Source organism: Mytilus edulis, chromosome 3 (genome assembly GCF_963676685.1).
Source record: "Mytilus edulis chromosome 3, xbMytEdul2.2, whole genome shotgun sequence".
NCBI lineage: Eukaryota > Metazoa > Mollusca > Bivalvia > Mytilida > Mytilidae > Mytilus > Mytilus edulis.
The window spans coordinates 41,267,835-41,281,667 of NC_092346.1; the positions used below are offsets into that span (position 1 = coordinate 41,267,835).

The window sequence follows — 13,833 nt, forward strand, 5'->3', positions numbered from 1 at the left end:
GTCCGTCCATCCGATCTTCTGAACGTCCGTCGTTGTATGAAGTAAAGAATTAATTTGGTAAAGGTCGGGTTTTTTATTTTATTATAACTACAAACGTATTACACTAATTCATAATAATGTGAACTTGTTTAGTTATAGTTCACAGTTAAATTATTACTCAGTCTTGGTTTTTTTTTTTTTATGTTCATTTTTTATCAAATCGGGAAATTTTTCCCTTATTGTCAATGATGATATATGGACATATAGACCGTCAAATCTGCACCTGTAATCATTTTAGGCATGTAACATGTATAAATGAGTGTTTTTCGGTTGGCATTCATGCACAATTACTACTGTGGCTGCTCTGTTTGGGAAAAAACGTAGCCTTTTTTTTGGGCATAATTTTAAGCCATTTTTTTCAAATTGGGATACTCTCCAGGGGAAAAAAACCTTTATTCTCCGGTAATTTAAGGAAAACAATATCTCTGTTCTCATATAGGTTATAGTATTTGGTTAAAGTAGTTTACCGTGCAGTTGTCATAGGCGGATCCAGGGGGCCTGGGGCCGGGGCCCTCCTTTCGTGGGAAAAATTTGGTTGATTATATAGGGAATCATTGAAGCATGACTGGGCCCCCCCACCTTAGGAAAAGTTCTGGATCCGCCACTGGTTGTGGTCACTTCAACAGACAATTAAATACTTAGTATACGAGTTCATTATGATATGACCTATTAAGATTATATTAAAAATTAGGTATTTGACCCAAATTGTTAGGTTCATCGAACACAGAAATATACTGCGAGCGGCGCATGGTGTCCTATGGACAGAGATTCTTGTTTTCCTTTGTTTGCGCTTATTTATATAAAAAAAAAATGAACAAAAAAAACAAATATGTAAGACATAAACAAACGACAACCACTAAATTGCAGGCCCATAAATAAATAATAGTCTTGTTACACGGTTGGGGTTTCGAAGAATTACTCTAGTCATGCATTTTATTGTATCACACTGTATCAACGACAATAAATTATGCATCTGGGTTTGGCAATGGATGAAGTAAAGTAAGCAGCTTCTAAATATATTATTTTCACTAAAGTATCTTCTCTCTCTTTTTCAAGCTTGTCGTAGTCTTTCAAACTATCACACAAGGCTTAACAATATATCACCAACGATGCATTGAATTCACGCTGTAGGTATGGGTTAGCTAGATTAAGTATATGACGTAGTTAACATTCTTTTCAAAAGAGTTTTAATCTTACAATCAATAATATATATCTGATAAATATAATGGTATATTATTCCAATGGGAATACGAATCTAATAACATAACTCTCTATAGCTAACAGCCTGATATCAATATCGTACAATTCGTTGACAATTCTAAGGACACTTTGCGGAAATAAACTCATCATATATACCAGGATTAAATTTTGTATTTACGCCAGACGCGTGTGTCGTCTACAAAATACTCATCAGTGACGCTCGAATCTAAAAAAAGTTAAAAAAAAAAAAAAAAAAGTATGAATTTGAAGAGCATTGAGGACCAAAGTTCCTAAAAGTAGTACCAAATACAGCTAAGGTAATATATTCCTGAGGTATAGAAAAGCCTTAATATTTCTAAAATTCTAAAGTTTTGTAAACAGTTAATTCATAACTATAACCATATCAATGATAATTCATGTCAGCACAGAAGTGCTTGGCACAGAAGTGGTGACTATACTGGGCTGGTGTTATCCTCGGGGAATTAAAACTCAACCAACAGTGGCATCTATAAGTGACTGTCTAAACCTCCACTCTATCGATAATACCTTCCAGAACCTTCCTGTTGAATTAATATTTAATAGTTTTAATAGTTCGTCGATCTTGATCAAATTTTATTTTTGATCAGCATGTTTTGAAGATTAATTTCTTATCTGAACTCTAGCTACCGGTATTTCATATACAGTGCGTTGCTTAAGTATTTTTTCAGGGGCTTGTTTTCCGTCATATGTTTTTTAAACATTTCTTCACAAGCGCTTTATTTTCCACAAGACAGGAAAATAAGAATTGAGGGGCGAAATATAAATATACTACTATTATTGTAGCATCTTATAAAGAGAGCAAGAATAATTCAAAGGAAAAGAAATACAGTCGTTGCATTAAACGAATGTGCATTTCCTTTAGTACCATTTTGAGACTGTGTTATGAACCATTTAGATCAATCTAGTTAAAAACCGATCTCTCATCGCTCCCGTTTTCTGATATGTCATGAGTTGACGACCTGTTTATAAGCCAATCAAAAAAGTTTGAATTATTTTGACTGACAATTTCGTCGTAAATAAAATGAGTTACATCCCTTTACCTTACGATAAACTTACAAGATCGTGGAAGACTCAATTTCATTGGCCGAAAAAGACACACCTACGATGTCACTCACATGTGACCTCAAAGAGGGTTTCGTTAGATCTCCCACGCGACATATCAGAAAACGAGAGCGATGAGAGATCGGTTTTTAATTAGATTGCATTTAGATGGAATCTAATAATGGAACTCGAGTACATATGAATCACTTAAAATTTATAATACTTTGAAGTTGCCATTTTGTAGTTTTTCTACCACAACCCACTTGTTATGAAAACAACTATATATTTTGAGAAAAAGGATGCAATGTAGATGCTATAATAAGTCCACAAAAATTCTTAAAAGGGTGTCAAATATTCAATTTGTCGTCCCATCATTGTCTTTAGTTGGAACGATTTAGGTAAGGCCAACATATACAAATTAATTAATTTGGTGCGTCCCAGACTGTTTTCTGGGTTAACCTTCAATGACAAAAACTACCTAAGTCTTTCGGAAATATACCCCTGCAATCGACATTCTTATTACGAACCAATTTCCGTTCCAATTTACCTTTTCTTTTCGCAAATTACGTAATGTATCCTCCACCTGATCGTAGATACTGGTTCCCCTCTCAATAATACCAATCGTCCTGAACATGCATGAAATATTTGCCACTGGACGCTTAGCAACCAATAATCAATCAATCAATCAATAATACCAGAAACAACTAAGTTCAGTAAAAAAAAGGCAAAAAATACTTCAGTCATAGGACAATATTTTGAAACAAAGTGGCCAGAATTGTATTTCTTTGGACAATATAAAAATTGTTTCAAGCAGAATACACTTTTTAAGAAAGTTAAGACATTTCTTTACCAATATGTGTCTGATTCTTATTTTACAATTTCTAAATATTACCTATATATAGCAGGGCCGTAACCAGGGGTTGAATTCAGGGGAGGCAGGGGTTTGGGGCCGCCGATTGAGGCCCCTTAGATAGGGGGTTGGGGGCACAGCCCCGCGGATTTTTTTCAACAGTAAAATGGCTAAAAATTACCTGTTTTCCTTAAGACTCATCAGTATTGCTTGATACTGGAAGCAATTTTTATGCAAAAACAAACCATGATTGCTATTAGGGGTGAGCCAAGGCTGTGTCTTGAAAACCGTACTTTGAACTAAAATTATTAACATTAAATATATTGTGACCGCCGATTTTTTGTCTCTCAATAAAATGGCTTAAAATTACCCGTTTTCCTTCGATTTCCTTACCTTAAAGATATTAAAAAATACATAGGCCTAAAGCAAGATTATAGAACGCAAGATATTTTTTTTTATCGAGGACCTTGAATTTCAATATTGTAGAAAGCTGAACAGACATGTATAGAACTACAACGAATGTGAGTGTTTTACTACTAAGGCATTTACCATAATGTTCCCGTACGATCGTGAGACGTACTGTCTGACTAGACACGTTACAAAAATATCCAACAGCTGATTCAGCCGGTAACGAATTTCTGATATCGTAAAAGATTCACAATACAAAGGGAACTTCCTTTGCTTATTTGAGCCCCTAAATAAATGTAATTAGTTTTATTTAAAATTGTGGAAAGCCAAGTTTCTCATGCGTTCTCGTACAACATAGGAAATACTGAATAACAGATGGATGGCCACATAAAACAAAATACTAAAACAAATACTGAAATGGTCAACCGTTTCGATACAAAATTCGGAAAATGACAGATAAATCACATATCATGATATCACTGTTAAAACTGTAAACATGTGTATTCAAGTTCTTCGTGTAGTACTACATATTGTTAATATTTCATTTAATAAAATTTTTGGTGTGGAAAATTCAGGGGAGGCCTCCCCTGCCTCATAGGTAGTTACGGCCCTGTATAGTAAGCTACTTATACTGAAGTGCATCGTAGTATTGGGACGTACAACTAACTATGTAAGAGTCAAAAATATAACGAAAGGAAATAATGCTACAATTGTAATATCAATAAAAGATCCTCTAGAACTGTAAATATACCAGTCAATGGAGAGGATTCATCAGTTACAAAAAACATGATGCACGATTAATTTTGAATGTGACTTTTGATTTTCATGCTTTAATATAAAATAAAAATATAAAATAAAAATGTCAAGCTGTTCAATTTTAAATTTACGAATGGTATATCATCTGCTATATATTTACATTATATAATATTCGTTAAGGTCAACGACCGATCAGGGCGTCTTCGTGTACTAAGAGTAGACCGAATTCTGGTTTTTAAAAAGAACATCTACACCAGCCCAGTAGTCAACACTCCGGTGTTGACATGAATATCAATAATGTTGTAATTTTTCTAAATTTCCTGTTTACAAAACTTTGAATTTTTCAAAACACTAAGGATTTTCTTATCCCAGGCATAGATTACCTTAGCCGAATTTGGCACAACTTTTTGGAATTTTGGATCCTCAATGCTCTTCAACTTTTTACTTGTTTGGCTTTATAAATATTTTGATATGAGCGTCACTGATGAGTCTTATGTAGACGAAACGCGCGTCTGGCGTACTTAATTATAATCCTGGTACCTTTGAGAACTTTTTCTTGCCTTATAATCTGGAAAAATTTGCCATATTGGTATATTTAGATTTTTAAAGATCATGTGTTCAAACAATTTAAATTATAATTTAAAAGAATGAATATACCTTGAGTTAAATACACATACATGTAACTTGTTTTCATATCGAATATCAATTAACTATTCAATATTTACATACGCTACGCTATATCTATATACCTTTTTGTTATTTGTTAGCATGTATTTGCTTTTTGTATAATGGCATCAATGTTATGTTAAATGAGTAAATTGACTTTGTTAAAGAAACAATTATGTATGTTAGCAATCAACGGTTACTGCCATGACACCAATATTTTAGTCACCATGACCTTAAAGAGCAATGAAATGACACTAACTTTAGAAAACTTTAACTATAAAAATGTATAAAATGATATGTGTTTTCAGTTTATACAAAATTTATCGACCTTGATGCATCCCTGGACTCTCCAATTTTAAAAATAGTGATTCTGGAGAGTTTTTATTGAGGACTCGCCTAAGTGAGAACCCTGGAGGCTCTGAGAAGAGTGGGTAATAGGAAATTATTCAAAATAATTGTCTACATCTGTTTTCTAGGGGAAGATAATTGAATGGCATACTTGTTGTCAATAATTATTTCATATGTGCTTTATCTGTCAGGAATTTTGATAAGATTAAAGTGTTACAACTTACTTCAAAAACAATAGGACAACGATGACAATAACTACAGGTCATCGAACAAACTTTAACAATGAACAAAACACTTAGTAATACTGTTATATAACACGCATTGTAAGATACCAGTATATACGAAAATGTGAAGGGGAAAAATCAAGAGAAAATTAATAGCATATCTTAAACTGATAACAACGTCCTTTTGAGCGCTCAACCCATTCCTAACCTGGAAAAGTGGCGAAACAACACAACAATGGAACCAACAATAGTTACTCAAAAAGGGTTCCGCGGAATTATATTTATCGCCTGCATGTGATTGCTCCTTTCAGTGTAAAGTGTTATGTTGACGATAAGAAGCAAGCAGTAAAATACAGAAATTTTCTTCAGATCCTTTTATAGAAGAATAGTTTTATGACCAAAAGAACTGGATTCTGTCTTTTGATTATAAAAACGTATCTGATCAATTTATGTAAAAGTCCATAAAAGTTTGATAACTGAAAAACTTTAACCTTAAACTGTATCATAATATTAACCGCAAAAACCCTTTATTAGTAAAATACGGGAAAATTAGGGAGAAAAACATATTTCAAGATTTCGGTTTGAATACTGCCTTTCGGTTATAGAAAAGCTGCTTTCCAAGTATCATTTAATTCCATGAAGGTTTAACAGTTACTGATGTAAAAAAAAAAACAGTCACCCACCTGTGGAGCAAAATATGATCGTAAAAGTTTACTTGGATAGGCAAGAGAAAAAATGGACTAAATCTGTAGAATGAAAAATAACTGGCTTTTAAGCATCTCCCTGTTTTTATCTAATACCCAAGGAGATTTATCTATTTCTGATAATTCATATGTCAATTTATGAAAAAGCAGAATTAGTGACTGAGTTAAAGAAAAAGTTGATAAGAACCTGTGTCTTAATTGGTGTTATGGCCGGACGGAATGCATGTAAATTATTGGGACTATCATCTTTCGGACTTAAATCATTATATCCTTTAATTGTCATCTATGGCTCATATTTTCCCACATAATTATCTTTTGGTTTATAATGTCTGTTTCTACACTTATATCCGAAAATGGACTTCGTATCTACCATGTCTACGAATCAGAGACAGTTATTAGCAGATTATTTCGAGATCTCTCAACAATAGACAATAATTGCTTAATCCATGGTAACACGTATTTCTTTATTATCATGTTTTGTATACTTCTAAGAAATATACAAAACATGATAAGCGATCTTACAGTATTGATTCCTGTTTTAATGGTTATAGTTCCTTTTAAAATTGTGCATGAATTATTTTTCACGAAGAAGTTCTTCATGAAATGTAATTCATTCATGACTTTTTTGGAAAGGAACTATAACCATTAAAGCAGGATTGAGGATTCAATACTGAAAAAATCGTTTATATTCTTGTTGGATCGTTTATCAAATAATTAGTACATGTATTAAACTTTATACTGGCTTGAATTTTTATTTGATAACTAGCAAATATAAAAGGAAGATGTTAATTGTATGGTTTATTAGAGAACTCTCCACAATAGACCAAAATAACACAGAAATTAGTTTGGTTATGGTATAAAAAGGAAAAAATCACAAATTAACTCCGAGGAAAATTAAAAACGGATAATCCCCAATCTAATGGCAAAATCAAAAGCTCAAACACATCAAACGATTTGATAACAACTGTCATATCACTGACTTGGTACAGGCATTTTCTTATGTAGAAAATGGTGTACTGAACCTGGTTTTAAAGGATAGCTAGCTAAACCTATCACTTCCCAATTTCGCAGTATTCAGGAAATAAATTACAACTTTAATAGAAATAATCATCAGTGTCAGTGACTTTTGATTTCAATAAAAAAAAAATCATATAGTCTTTGGCAAGAGATTTCATTTTAAGCTAAATGTACCAGTTCTTATCGTACATGTACATATTCTGAATCTCCCAAAGACAGTACATTTTACTTCACTGAAAATAACTTTTAAAATTGTGTGTGTTTTAATTTCGTATTGTTAGGTAACATGTTATAGTTACTGAACAAATTAACGTAGATGATTGCCGAGAACCTCAACAAAAACCAATCAAGTGTGTCAAATATTAGTTTACTATTTTTTATCGGTAGCTGTAAGGGGTATGGGACAGGTTAAACAATAGTTTACTTAAAATGTTGGTACAATCATCATGAGTATAATTATATAAAACCGTTCATAAAATTGAAAGGATTTCATATGAATCCTCTATTACATGTAAAAATAATAGATCAATTTGACTGTTTGTTTGCAAATCGAATATACTGAGAACAGATACATCAAATAAACAATTGTATGGTAGTATATATACATGTATGTCTCTGATAACACGAAGGAAAACGCTGAGGGAAAACGTCCTATATAAAATAAGCTCATTCGAAATTAAATTATTATGTAACTGTTGACTAAAATTATTTCATGAAAATTATCTTTTATTATTTAATTCTCATTTCTGACAAATAAGTGGATTAACTGCCAGTTATTAACAATTTGCAATAGTGGTACCCAAAGTTTTATGTTTTCATGCTTATAACTTGAAATACTGATTGATGTATGAGGAAGAAGGGGTTTGGTGTCTATTTTTAAAACGACATAAAATATTTCATCTTTCGCTCGTATCGGTAATCATCCATGTGGAAAATTCAAATATGATATAATAAACGATACGGCTAATTTAACGTACTATACCTATAAATTATTGATTATGATCTGGATACCTCTATTATAGGTTTTCAAATCCTAAACCAAGATTGGTGATCAAAATAGTTTATTTACAAAATGTACGACTTACTTTTAATTCGAATCGCTTCTGGCCCACAACAAGCCATTTTCCGTCCAGGATATCGGTATTTACGAAATATCCATACGTCAAATCAAGCGAAAAATGTTGGCAATGTAAACAACCTAACCGGAAATAAAATGACCCGACTGGTTCCCATCCATTTTTGCAAAATAAAAGACAGGTAGATCAGTCCTGTTACTCATAACACAGGGTGAATTTAGCGCCAATTTATGTTGTGTCTGAGGATAATAAAACTTTGAAAAAAAATGAATGTTCAGGTGGTATGGGACTCTGAATTAGAAATGATAGAATTTGTTCATACTTTGATAAAGTGCAGTATATATTTAATGAACGGCTATTATCTATTTTGAATTTATTAAACCATAAAACTAATTTTTGACTCTTCACATTCGCGGATTATGTAAAATGTGAAGAGTCAATTATTGCCATTCATTATAAATAAATTTCTATCAAAAATAAGGCTCAAAGAACTTTTTATATTATTTATTTTAACAATAACAACGTACACATGTTGGCGTGTGAATACACAACGTCAGAGTGGGCGTGTCACCATCAAAATTGACAACATTGAAAATAAAACTAATAATTTTAACCAATCAGAAGACAGTAAAAACACCAAATTTATTTATTGATATATGTTTAAAAATATAATAAAAATGATAGGTCACCGTGCATTTTGTGTTGTCAGTTTATTTTCGATTTATGAGTTTGACCGTCCCTTTGGTATCTTTCGTCCCTCTTTCTGAAGCTACAGAAAAAAGAAGAAGATATTTTATTTCCAATTATGGACCCCAAAGGGCATAAACATTACATCATCAATAATTGTCATAAAACAATACAATCAATGAGATAAAAAAAAAACAAGATTAATGAGAACTATTTAAGTTCTTAACGAATATGTAGATAAAGAATCTATGATATGTTGTTTTTTTAAATACTAATGCATTTCAATGAAGTGTGGTTGATATAGATAACAAACAAGCAGCCCAAAAAGAAAAAAGAAAAATGGATATCGATATATGTATAGTACACCATAATTGGATCAATTAAACATATTATAGCTAGCCAAAAAGAAAATAGAAGCTAATCATGTCTATGTCTCATCTAGTGTCAGCAGCAAATGACAAAATTCCATGTAAATTTCTTCAGAAAATGCACTATTTTAGAGTTACCTCCCCTTAAAATGCCATTAAAAACATTAATAATCAAGCAAAAAATAATCTACACTTGTAAAATTATCAATATAAAAGTTATAATCTTATAAATTTGTTCTTATAAATGCAAATTCACATTAGTTATCTGCTTTCCTGCATCAAATTTTGCTAAGTTAATTGAAAGTATGGACCTTAAGTTCTCTGATTTTTGCGATCAAAGATGGGGAAAGACACCCATATCTCCTTTAATAAGGACTTAATATCATAATTTTTATTACTATAAGTGAACAAATTTCATCCGTTCAATCGTTGATATAACGTAACCGCATGAATGCATAATGAAATTTCATGGACCACCGTATTTCGATATTTTAATTTTCTTAAGTCTGTTGAAAATATTCAAAATCTGAATTGCTAGATAAATTTTAGATTTGATAATAATAAAAAAAAAAGACACTTTCTAAATAAACGGAATGGACGCAAAGTACCTGTGTTTTGTTGAGACCTAGATGCAGCATAATCACTCATATTTCACAGATTTGACAATAGTTTGATGAGTAGTTAGTTGACTAAACTAATCTTATTTGAATTTTGTTCTACATGATCAACTGTTGAGTCTGCTAAGAGGAATATTAAACTGGCCTAAAACATTTGATAATTTTGAAAGTGCCAATAAAGTGACAAAGTCAGTGAAAAACAAAACGAAGGCGCTATATCGACACTATTATATACAGCACGGATCCATACAAGAATTCTTTCTTTGTCAAGAGAACCACTGAACGGGAAATACACTCATTACAGATACCAGGATTAAAATTTAGATATTTGCGCTAAACGCGCATTTCATCTACAAAAGACATATCAGTGACGCTCGAATCAAAAAGATGTTGAAGAGGCTGAATAAAGTACGAAGTTGAAGAGCATTGATGACCAAAAATTTCTAAAAGTTTTACCAAACACAGAAGGTAATCTATCCCTGAGGTAGAAAGCCTTAGTTTTCAAAAATTGAAAGTATTGTAAACAGCTAATTTATTATTATGACCATATCAATTATAATTCAGTAATGTTAACATAGAAGAGCTGACTACTGGGCTTGTGAAGACAGTATTGTATGCACAAATACGGTTGAGAGCATCAAGGCAGCTTTCCAACACCATAAAAAAGGTAAAATTTAAATTAAATCACAAAAATACTGAACTCCGAGGGAATTCAAAACGGAAAGTCCCTTGTTATGATATTGTTATTATTGTATTTATTTATGTTGGCCTGATTTGTGTTGTGTGGCCTGATAGTTATTTACAGAATAATCTTAGAACTGTACAGTTTAGAAATCTCTGGAACAATTACAGAATGATTGGAACTTTCCAGAATGAGCCTAATAAAAGATGGGTTATATAAACTTCTACATTTTACTAGAAACTTCTGTTGTAACTTTCTAGGATGTTCCATTATAGACTGTTCTAGAATCTTCCATGACAACTATATATATACAGACACTAAAGTTAAACACTCACTCTTGGACTTAGACTTAGACAATAGACATCGATAGACATTAATATTCATAGCATTTGGATTGACACTTTTATTCTACAAACAACATCAGTACTGGATTGTGACCGTAACATTCAGATTGGATTCCGAAAGATATCCGGATACAGATAAAGATAAAAGATTGGACTCATAGTTTGACAGTTTATAAGTTGACAGTAATATTTGTGTAATACTTCTTGTAAACTTTTCTATAATAAATCTTGTTAATTTTTATAATTGATTTGTGTCTTTTGGTGGCTACAATTTAAAGGTGATTTCGGCCGTATCACCCTAATAAAATGGCAAAAATAGTTTTCTGCCTCTCGCCCGTTGAATAAAAGCCAGAAATGGTATCTTTAACGTACATAAATTGATACAGATGAGGCCCATCCTGGAGGTGTCCAAGTAATCACATTTGTTTGCCAATATATTGTGGCGGAGAGCCAGTTTTTAAAACAACTGATTACTTCCCTTGAAAATGGACTGTTGTGAAATTAACATTTAAATATTACTGTTGATATAAATTATTGGTAAAAATGATTGTTTTACATGTCATAATATCTATTTACTTTATTGTGCTTTAATTTGTTGAAGATATTCACAGATTTTGATAAATTTGCAACTTATCATTTACTTATAGAGCTTTTCTATTGATCTTGCTCTTGTATGATTCATATCATTATCCTACATCATACATCATTCCAATCCATTTTTTTCATAATCCATTCATCACGTCTCAGTCATTACAGCTGATCGGACGTGCTGGGCCAGCTCTCCTTTACCCGCTATCTTCGATGAGGGTTTATTGTTAGATGATCAACGACTTACTTCTTAAGATGACAGAAACCAATCCATGCCGTACAGATAGACGTAGGTGTTGGCGTTCCCGCGTTAACATGCACTCCAAAACCATTATATCATGGGGAGTGTTATGCCGATTAACGTCCGAGGGCTGTATCCTAGGCTGTTGGGTGATACGACCTTCATTTTACTGCCTCACGGCTTTGGTCCTGATAACGCTTCCTGTCATCTTTAAAACTACGTCCACGATTCATCTACCAGTACTCCATCATCGAGGTTAGCGGGCTGCCAAGCTGACCAAATTGGCCCTGAAAGCAGCCGTTGTGAAGTATAACATCAAAATAGTAAAAAACCAAAATCAACTCACCAAAACCAAGATGGCGGCCTCCATTCGGCGTCCTTACTACCTGTTCCTGACCCACGGCAGAAAATATTTAAATGCTCATCAATCGCCTTCGGGCACCGAGCCGACCGTGCGAGGGCTGTATAGCCAGTCAAGGTCGTTAAACACTTCCATTTGTTGATACATCATTCCATCCAAATATCCAGTCACGTCTCAATATAAATAAAAAAAATACAAAGTCACGTCTCAGTCATTACAGCTGAACGGACGTGCTGGGCCAGCTCTCCTTTATCCGCTATCTTCGGTAAGGGTTTACAGTTAGATGGTCAACGACTTACTACTTATTAAAGATGACAGATAGACGTAGTAGTTGGCGTACCCGCGTTAACATGCACTCCAAAACCATTGTATCATGGGGAGTGTTATACCGATTAACGTCCGAGGGTTGTATCCTAGGTATTGGGTGATACGACCTTCATTTCACCGCCTCACGGCTTTGGTCCTGATAACGCTTCCAGTCATCTTTAGAACTACGTCCACGACTCATCTACCAGTACTCCATCATCGAGGTTAGCGGGCTGTCAAGCTGACCAAACTGGCCCTGAAAGCAGCCGTTGTGAAGAAATAACACCAAAAATAGTAAATAAACCAAAAAGACCTCACAAAACCAAGATGGCGACCTCCAAAATGGCGACCACCACTCGTTCCTGACTATGGCACAAATTGATTCAAACGCTCACCAAACGCCTTCGGGCACCGAGCCGACCGCGCGAGGGCTGTATAGCCAGTCAAGGTCGTTAAAAACTTCCATTTGTTGTTGTTAAATTGCTTAATCATTTGGAGAGCCACAGTCTTCCTATAGAGACTTTATACGGTAGGTGCTTTTATGAAAGAAAAGCTACGCAACACTGCTTGTCGACACTAGTCACTCTGCAGTATAGCTTTACATATAGAAAGCTTGATGGTCTTGCACAGACCTTACCACTAACTGTAAGATGACATTGTTATATATAGAACAAAATGTCAATCTTCAGTCTTGCTGGTCTTGCACAGACCTCACCATATTTTGTCACTTTTATGTGAGTTTTAACTTATTTACATTTGAATGATACTTTTATCTTATAATATTGTTGATATTTGCTAAATTGTAATTTATTATAATAAACCGCTATGAAAACTTGCTAGTGTTAAGTTCTACAAAGCCACATATGAAGGATCAGAGACTCAGGATTCCGATACATACTCTTTACACGGTCTGGGGTAAAATGTAAAGTTGACACAGAAAATATGCAACGTAAAAACCCCTCCTACAATATTTAAAACTTTTTTAAACAAGATAATCAAATAATCTTAAATATTCAATTCTAGATTATCACTAAAAAAAAGTATTTGGTCTGGTAAACAGATAATCTCTCCTAAAACCACCAAGCAATCGCCGTTGAAAATCAAAAACTTCATTTAAGTAATACCGGTCTTCAATTTTGAACAAACCGAAGAAAGGACCAGTCGAAATACGAAAATAAAATTTATGTAACATGTTTTTTTATTGTAATTTATTCTGAGAATTAGTTAGAAAAATTCAAATATACGAGAAATTTGTAGTAAACTTTGTTTTT

General features: G+C 33.1%; 1 protein-coding gene across 1 annotated transcript in view; it reads right to left on the reverse strand.

Annotated features, from left to right (window-relative positions):
- LOC139516493 (uncharacterized) overlaps nt 1-8,513 on the reverse strand; it is a 93,481-nt gene extending 84,968 nt beyond the window's left edge. Inside the window, exon 1 of the mRNA XM_071306634.1 lies at nt 8,378-8,513. Coding sequence (XP_071162735.1) covers nt 8,378-8,414 — 37 coding nt within the window. The 5' untranslated portion in view covers nt 8,415-8,513. The remainder of the gene's footprint in view (nt 1-8,377) is intronic.
- Between the last annotated feature and the right edge of the window lie 5,320 nt (nt 8,514-13,833).